This window comes from Theobroma cacao, chromosome 4 (genome assembly GCF_000208745.1).
Source record: "Theobroma cacao cultivar B97-61/B2 chromosome 4, Criollo_cocoa_genome_V2, whole genome shotgun sequence".
Taxonomy (NCBI): domain Eukaryota; kingdom Viridiplantae; phylum Streptophyta; class Magnoliopsida; order Malvales; family Malvaceae; genus Theobroma; species Theobroma cacao.
Genome location: NC_030853.1, coordinates 2,439,391 through 2,459,752, shown reverse-complemented (window position 1 = coordinate 2,459,752; position 20,362 = coordinate 2,439,391). Strand labels below are relative to the sequence as shown.

Here is a 20,362-nt window from a genome sequence, read left to right as displayed (position 1 = left end):
ATCGTTTTTCTTCGGTACGACAACCACAGTTATCCTTGCCCCCAACACACCACACCCTGGTTCATTACAAAAAGGAAAAAATTTCCTCGAGTCCCACGTGTCAACGTCCACATACGTCGCTGTATATTCTAACTGGTGGAATCCAAAAACGGGGCCTCTCAGGGACGAATCTCTGCATCTCCTCTTCACAACACATAATCATTTTTTTTCCTTGTTTTTTTCTAACATTTTTTTCCTTTTTTATGTCTTTTTCTTTTTCATTGATTAGGGTTAGGGTTCTTTTTTCTGAGAATGGGGAGAGGGAAGGTTCAGCTGAAGCGGATTGAAGACAAAAGTAGCAGACAGGTGACATTTTCAAAGAGGAAAACTGGGTTGATCAAGAAAGCTCGAGAGCTTTCCGTTCTTTGCGATGTTGAGCTCGGTCTGGTCATCTTTTCACCAAGGGGAAAGCTTTACCAGTTCTCTAGTGGAGAAAGGTAAACCACTCAAAATCTATTTCTTTTTATGGTTCTTCATCAGCGTCTTCTTCTTCTTCTTCTTCTTCCTTGTGAATCTTACATTTGTTGTACGATCTCTGTTAAAATATATATATATACTTGCTTTGTACTTTGTACGAAGAGTGATGCTATTAGACTGTGTGCATGGAAGTTCAGCTTTTCATAAAGATCTCATAACTTATGGTTAATCATTTTCTTGGAATTTTTTGAAAGGATTAAATTGCATAAAATCTGTACTTTGTTATTTTTTTAAAAAATTAAAAGTACGTAGCTTTCAGTAAAGGACACGTATTCATATGTTTATGGGAGGCACTTCCAATGGTGTAGATAGCAACTAGTACTATCATACATCATCTGCCTACCGTGAAAATTCAGCCTTTTGGTTTATTATAAAATTCAGCGATTACCTCAATTTATAGTAATCTTAATAGGAAATAAAAAAAGTTTACTTTGCTTTCTCCTTGTATTTATTAGTAGAATGGAAAGGAAACTAATGAAAATTTTAATATAAAATGGGGTTAAATGGAATGTGGAGATGGGAAACATGATTAATTCACATAGAAGTAGATATGTAGAAACTTTTTATGTATTTTATTTATTTATTTATTTTTACATTTTTTTGTGTGAAAACAATAATTAAGTAATATTTAGAAGTGAATAAAATTGGATCGGATCAACAATCCAACCAAACTAAATACGATTTGAGTAAAACAATTCAATCCAATTGTTATGCTAGTCCCGCAAATGCACAGATCGTGAACAAATAATATAGAGTGAGTAGAGTATTGTTCCCATGAAGAGGTTGTATCAAGTATCAAAATTAGGGTATTTTATATTATGTACAAAGTTGAACTTAATTTAAATAGACTCAACTAATCAAAATCTAAATTAAAGACTATCAATCACTTAAATCTTAACCAATAATAATTACAATTCTAGAATTTAGATTTCATCAATTGAATCCCTATGATTAACTTATGATTGATTGATTTAACTTATCGTGACTAGATCACCTAAGGTGTATGATGTTCTCTTTCGAGATACAATATATGTATTTATATTAATTTTATTTCAATTTTTGTGATCACAAGCATTAATATGAACCTATTAAGTTCTATGGTAATCTATGCATTCGATTATGTAGTGGTTTAGGCATGCATGAATCATATGATGTCACAAAGGATTGTTTTTATGTCTAAAGAACACTTTCCTAAGTCTAATGTCCTAACGAACTAATGATATGTTTCATCTTTTGATCCATCACATAACACCTTCAACATGCAAATAATGATTAGTTGTTCACAAAAATTAAGCCTTAAGACAATAGATAAATCTTAAGAAGAATAAATTCAAATCAATCATCTAAAGGTAATCACAAGAAAAACAAAAGACTACATCTAAACTCTAGAATAAAAAATTTAGCTACTTATAGAACAAGAATCAAACACAATCTTTATCAAAATAAATCCAAAAGTCATCATCTTGACAAATAACAATCTAAAAAATAAAAAGAAATAGAAGAAGTTTTAAGAAAACTTGTTGAAGCTTGAATGAATGCTTCGAATCTTGAATTCTTAATTTGAAATCTTCACTTTCCTTTTCTAATTCTTCTCACTCAAATCTCTTTTCTTTCCTTAGAGTTTTCTTCCTTTGTAAGCTCTCCTAACAGCTGCTTAAATAAACAGCCTAAGTTGTTTATTGCCACATGAACTCTATCCCAACTAAGAGTTTTAAATTAATTTAGCTTCTAACTTGTGATAACTTTTTCAAATAAACCTCCCGCTTAACTTCAATTCCACTAGATCACGTTGCCAATCTCCTCATCAGTTTGAATTAAATCTGGAAACTCATCCGATTAGAAGTCCACTGTTCCTCCAATTTGGTTCACACTGTCCAGCAAATTGTGACAAAATTTTCTCTTTTATCCCATTTGAACTGGGCAAAATGATAAATATAAAAATTGTACCCCTATTTCTTAGCTTTCTAATGCCTCCAGAATCACATCATTTGGATCTCCAGAATGAAAGTTAGGCGTGAATTACCAAAACAGGTCTTGATGCATGACTTTTTCTGCAACAAAGGCCAAATGGCTCAAATTTCCTTTATTTACTTACCAATCAAGCTCAAATCAAAACAAAAGCTAGATAAACTCAAATTTAAGCTAAAAGATATTAAAATAACTCCAAAACAACTAATATAACTAAAAAGTTATGTAATTAAGCCTCATAAAATATATGCAAATTATGCACATATCAAATACCCCAAACTTGAATATTTGCTTGTCCTTAAGCAAAAGAAAGAATCAAATAACACAAAGAACCAGCATCGTAATTATTCTTCAAAATACCATTACAATGCTTAGATAACTTAAGCTTCAACATTGTTCAAACATTAATCCTTTAACTTCAAATATAGCAAAATCAAATAAAGAAAAACTAACCATACTTATAATGATTACTTTCATGTTCATACATGCTTCTAAATACATTCATGTAGACCATGTAACTAACACAATTGAATCATGCATCAACTAAACTTGCAATTACCCCTTCTGACTACTACAAACAAAAGTAGCAAATTAGAGTTTTCTTTCTTTTCATTTCAGAATCATATAATTATATCTCTTCCTTAAGCTATCACTTGCTTTTTTACACGAATATTAACATTGGTGATGAAAGCACTCGGTTACTCAACAAATCATAAACTTAAAGTGCTTTTGCATACTCATATTTCAAGCCACCATTTGATGTAAAAGTAAACATTGGGCTCATGAATAAGCCTAGTTACTAAGTAGCTCAAAACATTGGAGTAGATTATAACCATATGTATGAAAATTTACATGATCACTTATAATTACCCTATGTACTTAAACTTTTGTTTAGAACTAGCTTCAAGAGATAATTTCAATATTAGCATCACACTTTTCAATTATGCATAATCACAAAATTCACACAACTTCTTTAGAAAACATGCACTTCAATGATCACAAAAATCAAAGTATTCTTAATCATTCCTTATAAGATATAGCTAATATTCCAAGTTAAACATCATGTAAGAACAATAAGTACACCTAAATTTACTATGCATCGTAACATACTTTGAATTATTACCAAAATCATGATTTTTTTAAAACATAAATCAACACTTATGCATACACAAACTATAAAATAACCCATTCCCCCTAAACTTAAATTGCACGTTGTCCTCAATGTGAAAAATAAAGTAAGAAAAAGATAAAGAATACTCCTCTAGTATGCATAGCCACTTTATACATGAATGTCCAATTCTTGCTTAAATGGCAAAGGCACCAATTCATGTTTTTCAAACTTGTACAATCAACAAAACAAGCTAGGGAGAAAGGTCATAACTACCTACTAAAATAGAAAAACAAAAACTAAATAAAACAAAACTACAATAAAATCTATAAAGGATATAGCTTGGATTGCCTCTCAAAAAGCCCTTTTTTATAGTCAATAGCTTGACTATGGCTAGGTCTTCATTGTTAAGGATTTGAAAGAAGATAAGTCACCACTATTTGCATAGCTTCACCCACGAAATAAGGCTTGAAGAGTTGTCCATTAACCTTGAATGCTTCAGTAGCCTCAGTATAAATCTTTATTGCACCATAAGGATAGATCTTAAACACCTTGAAAGGACTCGACTATCTTGATTTGAGTTTGTCCGAAAAAAGCTTGAGGCATGAATTAAAAAGTAACACTTGTTGTCCAACCTCAAAATCTCTCTTATGAATATGCTTATCATGCAATTGCTTAGGTATTTCCTTGTAAATCATAGCATTCTCATAAGCTCTCAAACGTAACCCTTCTAATTCACCTAATTGCGGCAACCTTTTCTTACCCCTTTCAAATCAAAATTTAATACTTTGGTAGCCCAATAAGCCTTATGCTCAAATTCAACCAGCAAATGACAAGATTTCCCAAAGATAAGTCTATATGGAGACAACCTATGAGAGTTTAAAGTTATCTTATATGCCCAAAATGTATCATCCAAGTTATGTGCCCAATCTTTTCTTGAGATGATAACCTTCTTCTCAAAGATGTGCTTCAACTCCTGATTTGAAAATTTTTCTTGCCTGTTAGTTTGAGGATGATACGAGGTTGTAACCTTGTAAGTTACTCCATATTTCTTCAACAAAGCTTCAAATTGGTGGTTACAAAAGTGAGAACCTTTATCACTAATTATCACCCTTGAAATTCCAAACCTAGAAAAGCTATATTTTAACAAATTTCATGACCACTCTAAAATCATTAGTAAGAGTTACAATAGCTTCTACCCATTTAGATACATAATCAACCACTATTAAAATATATTGATTATTAAATGAAGAGTGAAAAGGACTACAAAATTGATTCCCCATATATCAAACAACTCAACCTCAAGAATGCTATTTAAGTGCATCTCATGTTTCCTTGAAATATTACCAACTTTTTGACACCTATCACACATATCTACATATTGCTTAGCATCTTGAAACATAGTTGGCCAATAAAATCTGGATTGCAAAACCTTAGCAACTGGCTTTGATGCATTAAAATGGCCACCATACTCTAGAGACTGGCAATGATCTAAAATATCCTTCATCTCTTCTTATGGCACATATCTCTATATCATTCCATCTGAACAATGCTTATAAAGTAATGGTTCTTCCCAAAAGTAATGCTTCACATCACAAAGAAATTTCTTCCTTTGATGGTAATTAAAATCTTGAGGAATAATACCACTCACCTCGTAATTGACATAACGCCAACAACTGCTCATCTAGAAAACTCTCGTTCATCTCTAATTCCTCCTTGTTCTAACCTTGACAAGTGATCTGCTAGAACGTTCTCTGTGCCTTTCTTATCTCGAATTTCAAGATCAAATTTGGCATAACCAAAGAAACTCCTTACTCCTTAATTGATGTAGGTGGAGGTAACTTCGCAATTACTTCAACCTTAGCACAATCCACCTCTATTCCTTTTGATGAGATTTTGAGACCTAAAACAATACCCTCATGCACCATAAAATGACACTTTTCCCAAATGAGGACCAAATAGGTTTCATCACCTAACACCTTCAACATGCAAATAATGATAAGTTATTCACAAGAATTAAGCCTTAAGACAATAGATAAATCTTAAGAAGAATAAGTTCAAATCAATCATTTAAAAGTAATCACAGAAAAACAAAAGAGTACATCTAAACCCTAGAATGAGAAATTTAGCTACTCATAGAACAAGAATCAAACACAATCTTTATCAAAATAAATCTAAAAGTCATCATCTTGACACATAACAATCTAAAAAATAAAAAGAAATAGAGGAAGTTTCAAGAAAACTTGTTAAAGCTTGAATGAATACTTCAAATCTTGAATCCTTGATTTGAAATCTTCACTCTCCTTTCCAAATTCTTCTCTCTCGAATCTCTTTTCTTTCCTTAGAATTTTCTTCCTTTTTCAGCTCTCCTAGTAGCTGCTTAAATAAATAGCCTAAGTTGTTTATTGCCACATGAGCTCTATCCTAACTAAGAGTTTTAAATTAATTTAACTTCTAAATTGTGATAACTCCGTCAAATTAACCTCTAGCTCAACTTGAATTCCACCAGATTATGTTGTCAATCTCCTCATCAATTAGAATTAAATTTGGAAACTCATCCGATTAGAAGTCCACTATTCCTCAAATTCGGTTCACACTATCCAGCAACTTGTGATGGATTTTTCTTCTTTATCCCGTTTGAATTGGGCAAAATGATAAACATAAGAATTGTAGCCCTGTTTCTTAGCTTTCCAATGCCGCTAGAATGACGGCATTTGGACCTCCAAAATGAAAATTATTCATGAATTAACGAAATAGGTCTAGACGCATGACTTTTTTTGCAATAAGACTGAATGGCTCCAATTTCTTTTATTTGCTTACCTGTCAAGTTCAAATCAAAACAAAAGCTAGATAAACTCAAATTTAAGGTAAAAGGTATTAAAATAAATCCAAAACAACTAAATAACTAAAAATTTAAGTAATTAAGCCCCATAAAATATATGCAAATTATGCACACATCACTAATTGGTCTACTGGGTCCATTGGTCCAATTTATTTGGTCGGTTCTTGGTTTTGAAATTTTTAGATCAAACCGACCAAAAGACCAAACTAATATTATATATATATAAACTATATAATATTTTATATATTATTTTTAAATTTATATAAATATACATTTTCAATACTGATATTTATTTCATATTTTATAATTATAGATGAAGTCTATAAATTTTAATATTTGTAATTTACAAAAAAAAAAGGATAAAATTTTGGTCCTTTTGATCCAAAATCGAATTGACTGAACCAATTCGATGCTTTATCAGTTCGATCTTCCTTTATGATTGGTCGATTTTTGAAAAATATTTGGTCCTTAAATATGACAGACTGAATCGACCGAACTACCTAATTGCTCACCCTTAGGAATATTTATAAAGTTATCTCCAACGTTTTGAATGCATGCTCGAGCTAGTTAGAAATTGAAAATCTAAACAAAAAAAATTATAAGTTTAAATTTTAAAAATGAAATGTATGATTTATGTGATAAAAGAAAATTATGTTTTGTTATAAATTCTGAACTTATTTAACAACTTTTACCATTTTATAATCACTCCTAATTATGCCATGTATAACATCATGTTCAAGGATAACAATAAAGTAAAGACAAGACATATATTTACTAGCTAGTTACGATATGTACTCTGCCTCTATGTTTGGGTTGAGGGGAGTAAGGGAAAGGAAAGAAAGTAAAATCCTTTCCCTTTTCCTTGTTTGGTTTGGAATTTCATTAATATATAGTATTTTTATCTTGAGATTCAGGAAATAGAGTTCTTTGAATAAAGGATTAAAGAGGGAGGGAAAAGAAGGGGGATTCCATTTCTTTTTCATGGGCAATGCAAAAACTCTAGGAAATTTTTCTCTAAGAGTCAGTTCCTCAATCAACTGAATCTCTCAAAACTCAATATGTTTCCCATTACCTAGAACTACTTGAAGATCTGAATGTACCTACATAAAAAATTGGTTAGTGAGGGAAAAGTGACTTAAAATATTTTTCCATAAGTATGAGGCTTTTGAACTCCTTCAACAGATGGCTAGAGGGAATTAGAGTCACATCCAGTCTTTTCCACCATAACTTTCATTCAAAGACTCTATTTTTAGTTACCGAATCTCCATATCCCCTTATTTAAGAGTCCACGACTTTTGATTTCAAGATCCACCAGACCAATATCGTTATTCTCCTTGTAAGTACACACATGATTCCAATCGACCAAATACATTTTTCTTTGTGAACTAGCCTTTGCGCATCAAAATCTCCTTTGTATCTTCTCTATCTCTTTCCTAATTCCCACTAGTAATTGAAATAAGGACATGTAAAACATCAAAAGGCTTGAAAGGACTGACCTCAATAAAGTAACCTTCCCACTCATAGATAATATCCTTGATTTCCATCCAACTAGCTTTGCTTCAATGCGATCCAGGACTGGTTTCCAGCTTTTTAGAGAGTTTTTCTTCGCTCCTAATGGCATCCCTAAATAAGTGGTCAAAAGGGAACCTGCCTTACACTTAATTTCCCTTGACCATTCTTTCACCCTATCCTTTTCCATTTCCACCCCAAAAAGCTCATTTTTATGGAAGTTTACATTCAACCTCGACACTGCCTGATAAATCCAGAGGAACCTCCTCATTCTCTTGAGTTCATCTCCATTAGCCTTACAAAATAGAATTGTATCATTTGCATATTACAGATGAGAAATTTTCATATCACCCTTCCCTACTTGAATTCCACTACAAATGCCATCCTCATTTGCTTTATATAACAGAACACTCATTTCTTCAGCAATGATGTTGAAAAGAAATGGTGACAAAAGGCAGCCTTGACAAAGACCTCTTTTAATACCGAACTGTTGGGTGGGGGCACCATTAACAAGAGCTAAAATCTTAGCAGTGGGCACACATCCGTTAACCCATCCTCTCCATTTACATTCTTTAACCAACCTTCCTGATCTCTTATCTCATTCTTGTTCCCTAATATGCTCAATGGGATTGGTATCCTGTTCTTTTATTTCCTTCTTCTAACCTCATATTTTACCAAACATATAAAACTCACAAATAGAAGAAATAAAATTAAATCATACAATCCACTTTGCTCACATGAAAAAACAAATCACTAGGCATCATTACAATTTTCAACTATTTTAAGAAAAGAAAAGTTTATAATCAGATTTTTCTATAGCAATTTCTAGTGATCAAACCCCAAAATTGATAAAGAGAAAGAATAGTATAAGAAGGTTTATCTAATAGAGAAAGATGAGGAAACATGGAGGGGTAGTTTCCCTTTGGAAATAGATTTTAACTTTTGAATTTTTATGCAAAAAAGTGGAATGTTACATATGTTCATGTTTATATTAGTTGAGAAAGGAATAAGGGAGTGAGGGATAAAGAAAGAAGTTTAGTAATAAATTAATCTTTTAACTTTCTAAAATAAATTAGTAAACATAGATACGTGAGATATGTGAATATTTATTGTTAATTTGTCTAATTTTAATTGTCCAAGTAATGGCGACGGAGCTAAGATTTTAGGGATTCAATTTATTTTTTTTGTTAAAATAAACTAATCCAAGTATTTAATTGCCTTTTCCATTTTAAAATAAATACATATTTTTCACAATTTATTTTACATTATTGTGTTATTGTATATATTTTTCTTCTAGTAGTATGCAAAAGAAAAGATATAATCATATAGGAAAATCATTTTATGAAAATAAATTGAATTTTATGAAAATGAATTTTGATAAACTTATAATAGAGAAATCAATTAAATTACTTAGGAAAATAAATTGTTAAAAAAATAAAATACATATACATGAAGAAAATTTGAAAATACTCGAGAACTTTTTTTGGATAAATGAAAATTTAAGAATTAAATGAAAAGATTCAATGCTAATTACAAAACATTCTCATCATCCTTGTTTTTAGCTTGTTTCAATCTATCATGCTATGTAACTATAGTAGTCACATCTTTACCAATCATCAATGGTGTAATTCTGTCTCAGCAAGAGAATTAATAAAAAAAAATTATTGGCTTATTTTCTTTGTTAATTATCTCACCTATATGTACTCCAGAACTAAGTATTCAATCTATTAAACTCACTTAAATGTGCCCTTAAACTTGTTCCTTCTTTCACCTTCTTCCTATATAATTTTGTTTTTTAAACATAATTTACTTGTGAGGGATTTTGACATATAGATTCTTTTCGAATCATCCATCTATTCTTTTGGAGAGTTCTCATTCAATACATCATATTTAACTATAGACGAGAGACATTCATTCTTGAGGGTTTCTTCTTATGCATACTACTAGAAGAAAAATATATACAGTAACACAATAACGTAAACACAAATGTTGTGAGCTTTTCTTATGCATCTCTGAATCCTTGTCTTATAAACAAATTAATCACAATATGTTGCTATATACTATAATTATTTAATTATTCCATCAAAACACACAATCTAAAATTTTGCAACCCTAAATCAAGTGATGTCTGCCATTAGTGTGACTTTGATACTACTTGTATGGCAAATACGAAGCAATCAGAAGTGATTAACAAAAAAAACAAAGAGCACAAAAATATTTTGTTTAGCAGGAGTAATTGCTACTTGTTATATGTAAGTGTTCTATTAATAACTTGGTTGGTTAAATTTCCAATTGTTATATGTTTTTTCTACTAACTTCTTTTATGCGTGATTCCTTGTGCTACAGTTTGAGAACAATTCTTGACCGCTATCTAAATCATGTAGATGAAGAAGCTGCTGTTTGCAACCGTGTTAATGAAGCAAAGGTTTGTCAAATTCTGTCAGCACTTTTCTAAGCTGCACATCTCTTCAAGTGGGAAATTTGAGCTGCATTCCACCCAAAAACATAACAACTTCCAGAATTAATGATAAACACATACTTCCCTCTCTCTCTCTCTCTGAGGGTCCTTGCTTGGCCAATCGAAACAACTTTAGCCCTGGTGAAGGAGATATTTTAAAATTCCATTGGGAGAAACCTGAATGGTTGGATTTCTTAATCAAGATGAGAGTTAGAATATCTTTATGAAAAACTGGTGAAGCTGGACCACAACGAATGAAAAGAAGAAAGGTAGAGAGAGGGAAAGAAAGAATTGCATACTAGGTACAAAGTGAAAGATAAACTAACAGTGAACCATTAGATAGTATGCTAAATTTTGCAGTTCTTGTTGAAGATCACTTGTGGAATTTGATGTTAACAGTTTCTGGGAGAAATATCTGATCAGGAATGACTCCACTTATGTGTATCCTACATGATAAAATAAGTATAACCTTTTTTTTTTCCTTTTAATGTTAATTATAATTATAATCATAATAATAGCCAATGATCTTCCAGAAGTTGAGAGTGACACATTGTTTCTATGATTTTTATCTTGTAGCTGTAGGTTTCTAACTCTCAAATGTTCTCATAGTTGGTGTACTGTCCTTAGCTGGAATCATAGCAGAAGCTCTTGGGTACGTTGTAATCATGGCAGTGGCAATTCTGATTGTTACACAACTCTCATCATTCAGATCTGAGTTGCAGTCACCTCTAACATCCTTTTGCCAAACTATAAGATTCATTTTGAATGGATCAGTTAAGGTATTTTGACTTTCAGTCATGGAATAGGTTAAATCAAAAGCTAACCTTGATAGTAGGTCTACATATAATAAAGATTACCCTCTGAGTAATATTATGCCTCCATTGAAGATCAGAGCTTGTCATTCCTCTTATTTTTAGGAGGGAAGAGGAAGAACTGATACTGTTCATTATACTGACATTTTAAAAGACTTATTTTCTCCCTAATTTTTGAAGCATGAAATTGTAGAGAAAGCTCCTTATATTGCCTCTTGCTGTTAAACTGTAAAAGAAAAGACTTTGTCTTGACTTTTGGTTAATCAACAGCAGATACATGATGAATTCATAGATCTTTGGAGAGGTACTAGTCTACAGGCAATGGTTGAAAGGTAATCACACTGCACTCAATTTGGTTATGCTTGTTTCTGAGCTTATGTATTTTAAGGTGCCAGTTGATCGGGATTAATCCTTTTGTAGGCACATTGAAGGTCAAAACATTGAACAACTCAATATGACACAGCTCGTACAGCTGGAAAGGCAACTAGATTCCATATTAAGGCAAACAAGAAATCGAAAGGTCATTGTTTCTCACTTCAATGTTAAATCTCTGTTTTTGTAAAACCAACCAACTTGCTGGGGCCATAGAGTGTCACATTATTGTTGTAGAAACTACTTAAGTAAACAGGGTTTAAAGTCTTATTTAGTGGCATTCTCATTATCTTTTTTATACATTGAAAGATCAAGGTTTGGTTTTTGATGTTTTTCTTTTAAATAACACACTAGCTTTCATAGTTTAATTTTGATAGCAATGTAGTATCAGAAATGATGAAAACCTATAGTCCTTGATGATGCTCATGGAATTTGAAAGGTATGCAGACACAGGTAATGATGGACACTATTGCTGCACTCAATAAGAAGGTACATGTTCTTGATAAATCTTTCATTTTAAATTTCATGCTCTTTTGGAAGGTCACTTGCAAAACCACATAATAAATATCTAAAGAACAAAAGATGAAGCTGTTTTTAGCAAGGTTGAGTTTAGTATTGAGTCGCAGTAGAAACTTTTATAAAAATGGTGCAGTGGAAGAGTATAATGACAAGCTATGTTGAACAAGTACTCAAAAGCTTTTGGTAAATTGTGGTTGAAAAAGCTTTTGGTAAATTGTGGTTGAAATACTATCATAAGATAAATTTATGGAATAGAGGTTCTTTAGTTATGTTTTCAAGAATAGTAAATTTTAAAAGAGGGTAATAATGTCTTTTAGTGTCTCAAACGGAGGTTCCAATCGCAAAAGTAACATCTTAATTGCTTTTGATTTTGTTGAGTTTTAGATTGATTAAAATTTTAATTCTTATTTGACTAAGATTCGTATAACATTGATTAGTTATATGGTTTTAAGCTTTTTGTTCCATATCAAGTTCTAATCCTATTCCACTTTGGACTTTTATATGATACAAGTGGATCTCTAGATTTTAGAAGAGTGAGTAATGCTTTGAGAGCTCTAAGGAGGAAACATCCTGTAACTCTATCATGGTTTTAGAGAAAGAAGTTATAAATCTCATATCGACTATGTACTAGAATGATATTAAGCATATAAAGGTTCACACTACATTCAACCTATGAGGCACTTTTTGTGGGATAAAACTGTGAAACCAATGGGTCGAAACGGACAATATTTACAGGGGATGGTGTGGACTGTGATAATTAGTATTAGAACGGACTCTGAGTACTAGCAATGTGCCACTGAGAATAGTAGGATCTTGTTGAAGTAGGGAAAGATATCATAATTCTCACATGGACATAAATCTCATATTGTCGAGATAATGCTCCTAACGAGTAGAGTCATAAAATTTCATATCAAAAAGAAACCTCCAACAAGGAGTAAAGGAGGATGTCATGGTCTTAGATAAAGGAGTCATGAATCCCACATCGACTATATATTAGAGAGATACTGCGCATATAAGGGTTCATTGTAGGTGGAGTTTAGAGTAATTTGGTGATTGTTGTTGGAGGGTTATTGAGAGAGGGTATGTAAAAGATCTTAGGTTAGTTTGAGAAACCATAAAAGTCAATTTATTGTCCACATTGACTATATATTAGAATGATACTGAGCATATAAGAGTTCACTTTAGATAGAGTTTAGACTAATTTAGTGATTGTTGTTGGAGGGCTAATAAGAGAGGGTATGCAAGGGATTTTAGGTTAGTTTAAGAAACCGTAAAGATCAATTTATTGTCCGTGAACGTAGGCAACCATGTAAAGTTGATTTCTTTCAGTTTTATATTTGTTGTTTTTTGAGGATTTTCACAACAGATTTTGAGTTGCATTCCTTTTTGCATCTGACACAAAATGGGTTTTAAGCCAGAGCCAAAAGGTGATTCGGCATTGCCTTTGTGCTCCAAACACTCCCAAATGCATTGTAAAACCAGTCAAAATGTCTCTGCATTAGTTGCTCTTATTAGCTATGTCAAGAATGATCTATGTATCACCACTGATTGCATTAGTTAGTAGCAAAACTAAGGTCTAACACATTGAGGAAGGAGCCACTTGTTTCTGCCACTATTTTAGTGATTTACAGCAGAGTGAGTAGTCAGATTAGAGAAACATGTCCTTGCCAGTTGAGTTGTCAGTTTGCAACAAAACTATTGATCTTGATTGGGAGAGGAGCTTACTGTTATATTAAGTCTTAGGTTCCTGTTTTTAGCTAGTGGATGGAGGGGTGGAAGGGAGTTGGATTGCAGAGAACCATGCTCCTTGCTTTGACTGCTTAGGTTCCTGTTAATAACTGGGTTTCATCTATAACATGAACTTAATTTGCTTTTACTCCCTGATTGTGAGAGAACCAAGCTTCTTGCTTGTTGCAAGATTCTCCTTAATATGCAGAGGGAAACTACATTATCAAAGTATACCATATAGAAAAACCATTAGTCTGTGAAAATTGAAATTTTCGAGATGTGTTACTTTGTGTACTGTTATGAACATATAGACTGCGGCTACCTGCCTATCTCAAATGATGATCACCTTTCAGACCACCTTGTTCCATGATAAAATGTTGCTGCTTCTTCTATTCAGTCTAGTACTATTATACACTGCTTTGGCAAATGATATGGATATGTTTCACATGCATGTAGCAAAATCAGCTATACTTGGACGAAACTGTTATATATATAAGAGATGAAACAGTGATCTGGTGTTAACATGTAGGAGTGCAGCCAGAAATATATATAGCAAACCAAACATGTCAAGAGTGATATAAACATATTGCGATGATAGCAAAACTAGTCCCATGTGAAAAGCACAAGACATGGAAAATGTTATTGAAATAAAAGTAATTGATAACTTATATAACAAGTGATATAGCAGCAAGCGGAGCAGAAAAAACCCATAATTCCCAACAAACAAGATATAAATTGTCACTTGTTGAAGATTGTTACTTGTAGTTACCATTTTTTTTGTTCTGACCTATCTGGTATGAACAGGAGGAACATTTGAGACAAGAAAAACATGACATGGAAATGGAGGTAATAAAGTAAAAATAGATGGAATATAGAGTTTACAAAAACTTAGCTTTCTGTCACTTAAACTGGGTTTGGTTTCGTGTCAAAACTCCAGATTGCAGCAAGAACAATGGGCGTGGAAGATCGTGAAAGAGCTGAGAAACTGAACCAGGATCCTCATTCTAACGGCTACGACCAGCCCCCCCTCCATAAGGGCTTGCTCCATTTGTTCTAGCGGTGGCCTCAGTTTGTTATCGGAGGTACAAAAAATAAAGTATTATGATGATGTATAAATAGCAGTCATCCTCCCAAGCAGTGAACATAAGCTTTTAGAATAATGGTATGCGGTAAAGTAAACCACCGATCAAGAAAAGGGGCATCAGGATTGGATTTTCTGCCAAGTGTTGCTCAGGATAGGTCTTAAGCTAGAACTGATGCTACTGACAAAAGTATTACTATGTGTTATATATGTGCCCTTATAAATTCTAATGTTCTTTATATAGTTGGACCTTGAGCGGCTATGATTACCACCACCATCACCATCACCGCTACCACCCCCACCACCAGCTGTTGCTGCCGCAAGCAGCAGCAGCAGCAACAGAGCTCTATTACCCTTCAGCCTTTAAAGTGTCAAATATCAATTTGGACTTCTCCTTCTCCTAGATGATCATTGATGGGTAAAGTTTGTATGTGCAAAAATGAAATATCAACATTGTTATTGTGGGACAAAAGTCGAATTTAAAACCTAGTTTCTTTAAAAAAAAAATTTAATTCATGACCATACAGTTATCTCCTTGATACTTATTCAATGCAACCATTCCGAATCTACCATCAATGTCACCATATCTAAGTCCTTGTCATATTTGAATAAGGCAGGAATGGTATATATGGGTCTCTTCACTCTCATTCCCAATGGAGAGAATCAATGAGAATTTGTAAAATATTTCCTCTTTCTTAAATAATAAGAAACAAAGGAAAAATTTAACTTCTAATGTACATAAAAATCAATAAATAACTCTTGCAGACATAATTCCTAACATTAATTGATCGTAATTATGTTTCAAAATAATAATGATAAAATTACCTAACGAATAGTTGTGATCATGATACAATTAATTATTTATGTCTTAGTTTTGATATGGATGAATTACATGAGTTATATGACATGTACGATTAATAAGTTTAAATGTGATTAATTTATTTAAATACAACATAAATTATTTGTTTCAATATAATTAATTTTTTAAACACAAAATTTTATATATTTTAAATATTAATAATTTAATAATTTATCCTAAACTGGCTTTAACTTCTTTGCGATCGTCAAGTCTACTTGTAAGTGGATTAAGGGACCTTTCAACCTGTGGAGAGGTTGTTCTTCAAGAAGTATGGGTTTGCAGGTTCTAGGGAGAGAAAATATCAGAAAAAGCTGTAATAATTATTTTTCATCCAATAAAACATTTAAATTTTCTTTTCCAATGATCCAAGCATTTCATGATTCTGAAATTAATTAATATTAATTTAGAAACATGTCACCGAATATCTCAGTCTAGCTTATCATTTCTCCTCCGTTTCACCAAAAGACATGAAAACAGATAAAGATAACATTAACACAAGAAAAGACATATCTTCTCCCAAATCTCTGGGATTCAAATCTTCCAGACATTCGATTCTATTGTAAGTTTGTGACCAACCAGAACAAAAAAAAAAAAAAACTGAAAAACATGAGAGCAGGAGAGCAACAATCAGGGGCAATCTATGAACTATGTTCAATGATAACCCAAATCCTGAAATCTCCTCCTCCTATTCCCATTCCAATCCCAAGCTCACATGACACTTCCTCCTCTTCTTCTTCCAGGCCCCATACGCACGTGATGTTCTCCCGGGTTTCTTATGCAGCTTTTGCTACTTTGTTTCTGGGGATCTCTTTGGCTTTAATGCTGGTCGGTTCTGTCACCTTTATCATCGGCTTCGTTATAATGCCTTGGGTCATTGGTTTGCTCGCCGTTTTCCACTTTGTTGCGGTCGTTTCAACTTTTTCCGAGCTTTGGAGGTCGTTTATTGCTTCCAAGGATGCCCCTTGTAAGTCTACATGATATTTCTCTCAAAATTTCTGTCGTTTATTTTACTTATTTTTCTATGTTTGGTTGTAAAATTGGCCGAATGGGTTTTCTTATTTGTGTGGAAATAACGTATATTTTTGCAGCTCAGAGGTTCTCATGAAGTTAACACAGTTTGTTGATATTTGAAGCCTGGAAAGTTGAAAAGCTAGACAGATAGATGGCAAGGCTTAACTTGGCTGCTTTTATGTTCCTTTTTTTAAATTTGACTCTGTATTTTCCTGCCATTTTAGCAAAGGGAAATTCTCTTCTTTTTTTTTTTAAAGGTGAATTAGCTTCATACCATACTAAGCCTTCATACCATACAAAGTCTTTTAACTGTTTCCTAAAGACTTCAACTGGCATAAGATATCAGCTTGTGCAAGGAGAAAAATCTATACAATACCAAAGGGAAATCGCTTCATAGTGTTCTTTGCAATTTCCTTTCCGAGCCTGAGCTAATAAACAAAAGAAAGCTCTCTACCTTTATCCTAAAGACCTATGTTGTACAGAGAAAACACAGAAATTCAAGATTTAATAAGCACGTCTTTCTCTAACCCAAAATCCCAGAATCAACGTAGCTGTCTTTAATCCCAGAAATTCACCCCCTTTATTTGTTAATGCTTGCCATTTTGCCTCGACTCTGAACATTGAAAACTTGTTTATATAATGAGATCATTACTTTCTTTCAGAAGCTAAATTTAATGAGATATGCAACTTCCATACTTATAAACGCAAGATGTTTTCATTTATCTATTTAGACTTGAGATATGGTAACTAAAAGTCTAAAACACTAATTTCTGAGGGCAGTTCTGCCATAGGCTTTCCTTTACTGGTTTTGTAACAATCCCTGCTTTGTGCTGGAAATTGGTTGAAGCAAATTGTTGTCAATTGCTTAATTGGACAAATTAAGGTAGTTGAGGAACCATAATTTTAGGTTTTGGTTCAATGTAAAAACCTGGGGAGTGGGCTGTGATCAGAAATTTTCTGCTACCAACCAGTAAAAACAACCTGGTTCTTTCTTCTACCAATGGCATCTATCAAGAAAAGTAGAAACTGTATAAAGTTTGAAAATAGGCTCAAATATATTACCATTTCACCCATTCACCATTAATGAGATAGTCAATACAAAATCATATATAATCATCAAAGATCTTCTCATAAGAATGAAAGAAACTCGATTGGTAGTAACAGTAATGCAACGTTGTTTGATTCCTCTGGGAAGAAGAAAGATGGGAGATTTTAAAGATTAACAGCCATCCATGAGTGAGGACGCTGTCTTCTTGCTAGAAAAGTAGAGAATTTTTATCTGAAACTTCTCAACTTCTAAATAGAACAAGCAACAAGAAATGGAGCAAAGAAAGGATTGTCTATGCTACCCTGAATAGATGTGAATGCCAATAGCTATCACAAAGATGGTGACTAGGCCAAAGAATATGATCGTGTGAACAAAAATGGAGATCGGACTCGTCTGAAAGTTGGCAAATTCTACTGCTCTTTTGTTTCCAGGCAGCTGACACAGCAACCCCGGTGAACACACCACAAACAGCACCACTGCCACCACTACTGGCCCCCAATCGCCCGACATCCTCTCCCTTTGTTTCCCACAGACTCTTGCTCCTGAGATATATATTGGAAGGGGTAGAAGAATGTATGAGTGTCGGTTTATATGCAGATATTTAGATGAGAAGGCTGACTGAGCAACAATAAAAAGGAGGAAGCAGACGCACAGACGGCTGGAGAAAGACAAAAGTAGATGAAAAAAGGACAAACATAGAATCAGAAGACAAAGAAAAGGTTCATGACCGGAAGAGGGACCTTGGGTACGACGTTACTTTGACAGCAACAAACCCCTGGACGGCCTAGTATGGCATCATGTCCTTGTTTGGACGGCTGTTGCTTGAATGAGCACACTCCAAAGAAATAAAAGTCAATGTGCTCTTTAAAAATCTTGTTGTTTTAACTTATTTGGTTTACTTAATATGTTTTTGTTTGAATGTCTAAGCAGAAATCAAAGCTTTTTCTCAACTCTTGCATTAAGGAGTTGGGTTTATCTCCCTTTTTTAGATATTGTAAATGATCAGATAAGAGAAAAAGTGATTCTAGTTTTTGCCGAGGACCTGGATACTGGCTGCCGTACTGGTAGAGAAGAAGCTTAATCTGGTACAACCCTCTTCTCACGGTTGGTAGTACAACCCTGAAAATATAAATCATGTAACACACAACGATGCCAATGAGGAAAGTAACTGTCATGACAGCATCATAACCAATCTGATATCTTATGTCATTTGCTTCTTCCTTGGCTCCCTTTATGTGCGATGATCTTGCAATCAAAAGTAGGATCTTCCCAAGCCTCCAAGCAGCAAAAATTGCAAAATATATAGCAAATGTTGCAAGCATGACTCTTCCATCCGCTAATCCGTCAGCCTTTTTTAAAACAAAACCTGACATGGGTTATCGAATCCTGGTAGTACTTTTGAACAAGAACACTAGAATGTAAAAGATTGTGTTTCAAAATACAATTTGTTAGACTTAACGAAAGCAAATGCCAGAGAGACTCCAGATGGCCGCGAGGATTAGCAGAGCTGTTGCACTCCAGGGAAAAAGAATCTCAGACGTGGACTTGTCCATCTTTCAGGACGATGACTCTGTTCCCTCTAAGACTCTGTATCTACAATTGATGACCTCTCTGGTGGTGAGGAAACTAAACTTCATTAATTTCGAAAATCAAACAGAGTTAATGCTGAATAAGCAATTTCCAACACATTGCATGACTATTTTAGAAAAAACCAAACAAAATTCACGCAAAGAACTTCACCTAAGTTTTCCCCTTATTTTATTTTACATTTTCTGCAAACATAACGGTAGAGGCGAAGCTAAGGGTGTTGGCAGGCAGGGGTTTTAGTCTCCGAGGATCAAGGTAAAACAGGTATGTTTTTTCATCTGAGAGCCGAAATCTCTATTTTGGCTCCCCAAAATCTCATTGTTTGACCCTCCTAACTAAATAGCTAATTTTGTAACATGGTGACAACTTTCTTATAACCTCAAGCCTGCAACTTTTGATTTGGGAGATAAAAAAGTTAGAGGTAAATTATGTGAAAGGCCTGCTCTTGCCATTTCTAATAGTGATTGACTTGGACTATTATATAAGTTTTAACAATTATATCAACATCGGATATAAGATGGGTTGTTACACTAATCATGCAGTAACAAAAAAAAAAAAAAATAAATCGAGATTTGAACAAATCACAGATAAGTTAGAGATAAGCGGAGGGAAAAATGACAACAAAAGGCTTCATCCTTCACCACATTTCACAAAACCAACAGCAGAATCACATTGCCAAATTGGAAAATGATCATGATCCAGTCTAGTTAGTCTTGATAATTAACTCTTGCCCAGGCTTCTGGCGCCTCTACTAGCTGAGCTACCGGTGAATTAGCCAGTTCTGATGCAACCCTTCGCCTTTATTGACAAGAACCATCAAATATATGCAAGTTGTAACAGTGATCACACCATCAAAATGGCCAGCGGCCACATGACCAATAGTTGAAGTGATTTCAACTGGTATTGCATTGTCATTTCCTTGCTTTGAAATGTATGATTTCTCC

At 33.4% G+C, this 20,362-nt stretch overlaps 3 protein-coding genes across 8 annotated transcripts; 2 read left to right on the top strand and 1 right to left on the bottom strand.

Moving 5' to 3' along the window:
• Positions 18-15,152, top strand: LOC18601043 (truncated transcription factor CAULIFLOWER A). 5 transcript variants are annotated; one of them, XM_018119661.1, is made up of 7 exons: positions 22-476; positions 10,290-10,368; positions 11,487-11,545; positions 11,634-11,733; positions 12,033-12,074; positions 14,637-14,678; positions 14,770-15,086. In XM_018119661.1, exons 1-7 carry the CDS (start codon positions 292-294, stop codon positions 14,887-14,889), a joined length of 627 nt encoding a protein of 208 aa, XP_017975150.1. In that variant the 5' UTR covers positions 22-291; the 3' UTR covers positions 14,890-15,086. The 5 variants fall into 5 exon arrangements, with proteins under 5 accessions (XP_017975151.1, XP_017975150.1, XP_007031911.2 ...); XM_007031849.2 differs by having other exon boundaries at positions 23-476; positions 11,484-11,545; positions 14,770-15,152; XM_018119664.1 differs by lacking the exons at positions 22-476; positions 10,290-10,368 and adding exons at positions 10,812-10,842; positions 11,041-11,180.
• On the top strand, positions 16,167-17,035 carry LOC18601042. 2 transcript variants are annotated; one of them, XM_018119672.1, is made up of 3 exons: positions 16,167-16,331; positions 16,513-16,736; positions 16,861-17,035. In XM_018119672.1, the coding sequence occupies exons 1-3, from the start codon at positions 16,240-16,242 to the stop codon at positions 16,875-16,877; spliced, it is 333 nt and encodes a 110-aa protein (XP_017975161.1). In that variant the 5' UTR covers positions 16,167-16,239; the 3' UTR covers positions 16,878-17,035. The 2 variants fall into 2 exon arrangements, with proteins under 2 accessions (XP_017975161.1, XP_007031910.2); XM_007031848.2 differs by having other exon boundaries at positions 16,194-16,736.
• LOC18601041 lies at positions 18,125-18,638 on the bottom strand. The gene has a single exon (XM_018119674.1). It carries the CDS (start codon positions 18,339-18,341, stop codon positions 18,129-18,131), a length of 213 nt encoding a protein of 70 aa, XP_017975163.1. The 5' UTR covers positions 18,342-18,638; the 3' UTR covers positions 18,125-18,128.

What these genes read in the sequence shown, in the direction of transcription:
- LOC18601043 (XM_007031849.2), top strand. Translation starts at nt 292, where the DNA reads ATGGGGAGAGGGAAGGTTCAGCTGAAGCGGATTGAAGACAAAAGTAGC. An exon ending in CAGTTCTCTAGTGGAGAAAG is followed by an intron (nt 477 to 10,289) that starts GTAAACCACTCA and finishes CTTGTGCTACAG; the next exon opens with TTTGAGAACAATTCTTGACC. An exon ending in TTGCTGCACTCAATAAGAAG is followed by an intron (nt 12,075 to 14,636) that starts GTACATGTTCTT and finishes TGGTATGAACAG; the next exon opens with GAGGAACATTTGAGACAAGA.
- LOC18601042 (XM_007031848.2), top strand. Translation starts at nt 16,379, where the DNA reads ATGAGAGCAGGAGAGCAACAATCAGGGGCAATCTATGAACTATGTTCA.
- LOC18601041 (XM_018119674.1), bottom strand. Translation starts at nt 18,341, where the DNA reads ATGTCGGGCGATTGGGGGCCAGTAGTGGTGGCAGTGGTGCTGTTTGTG.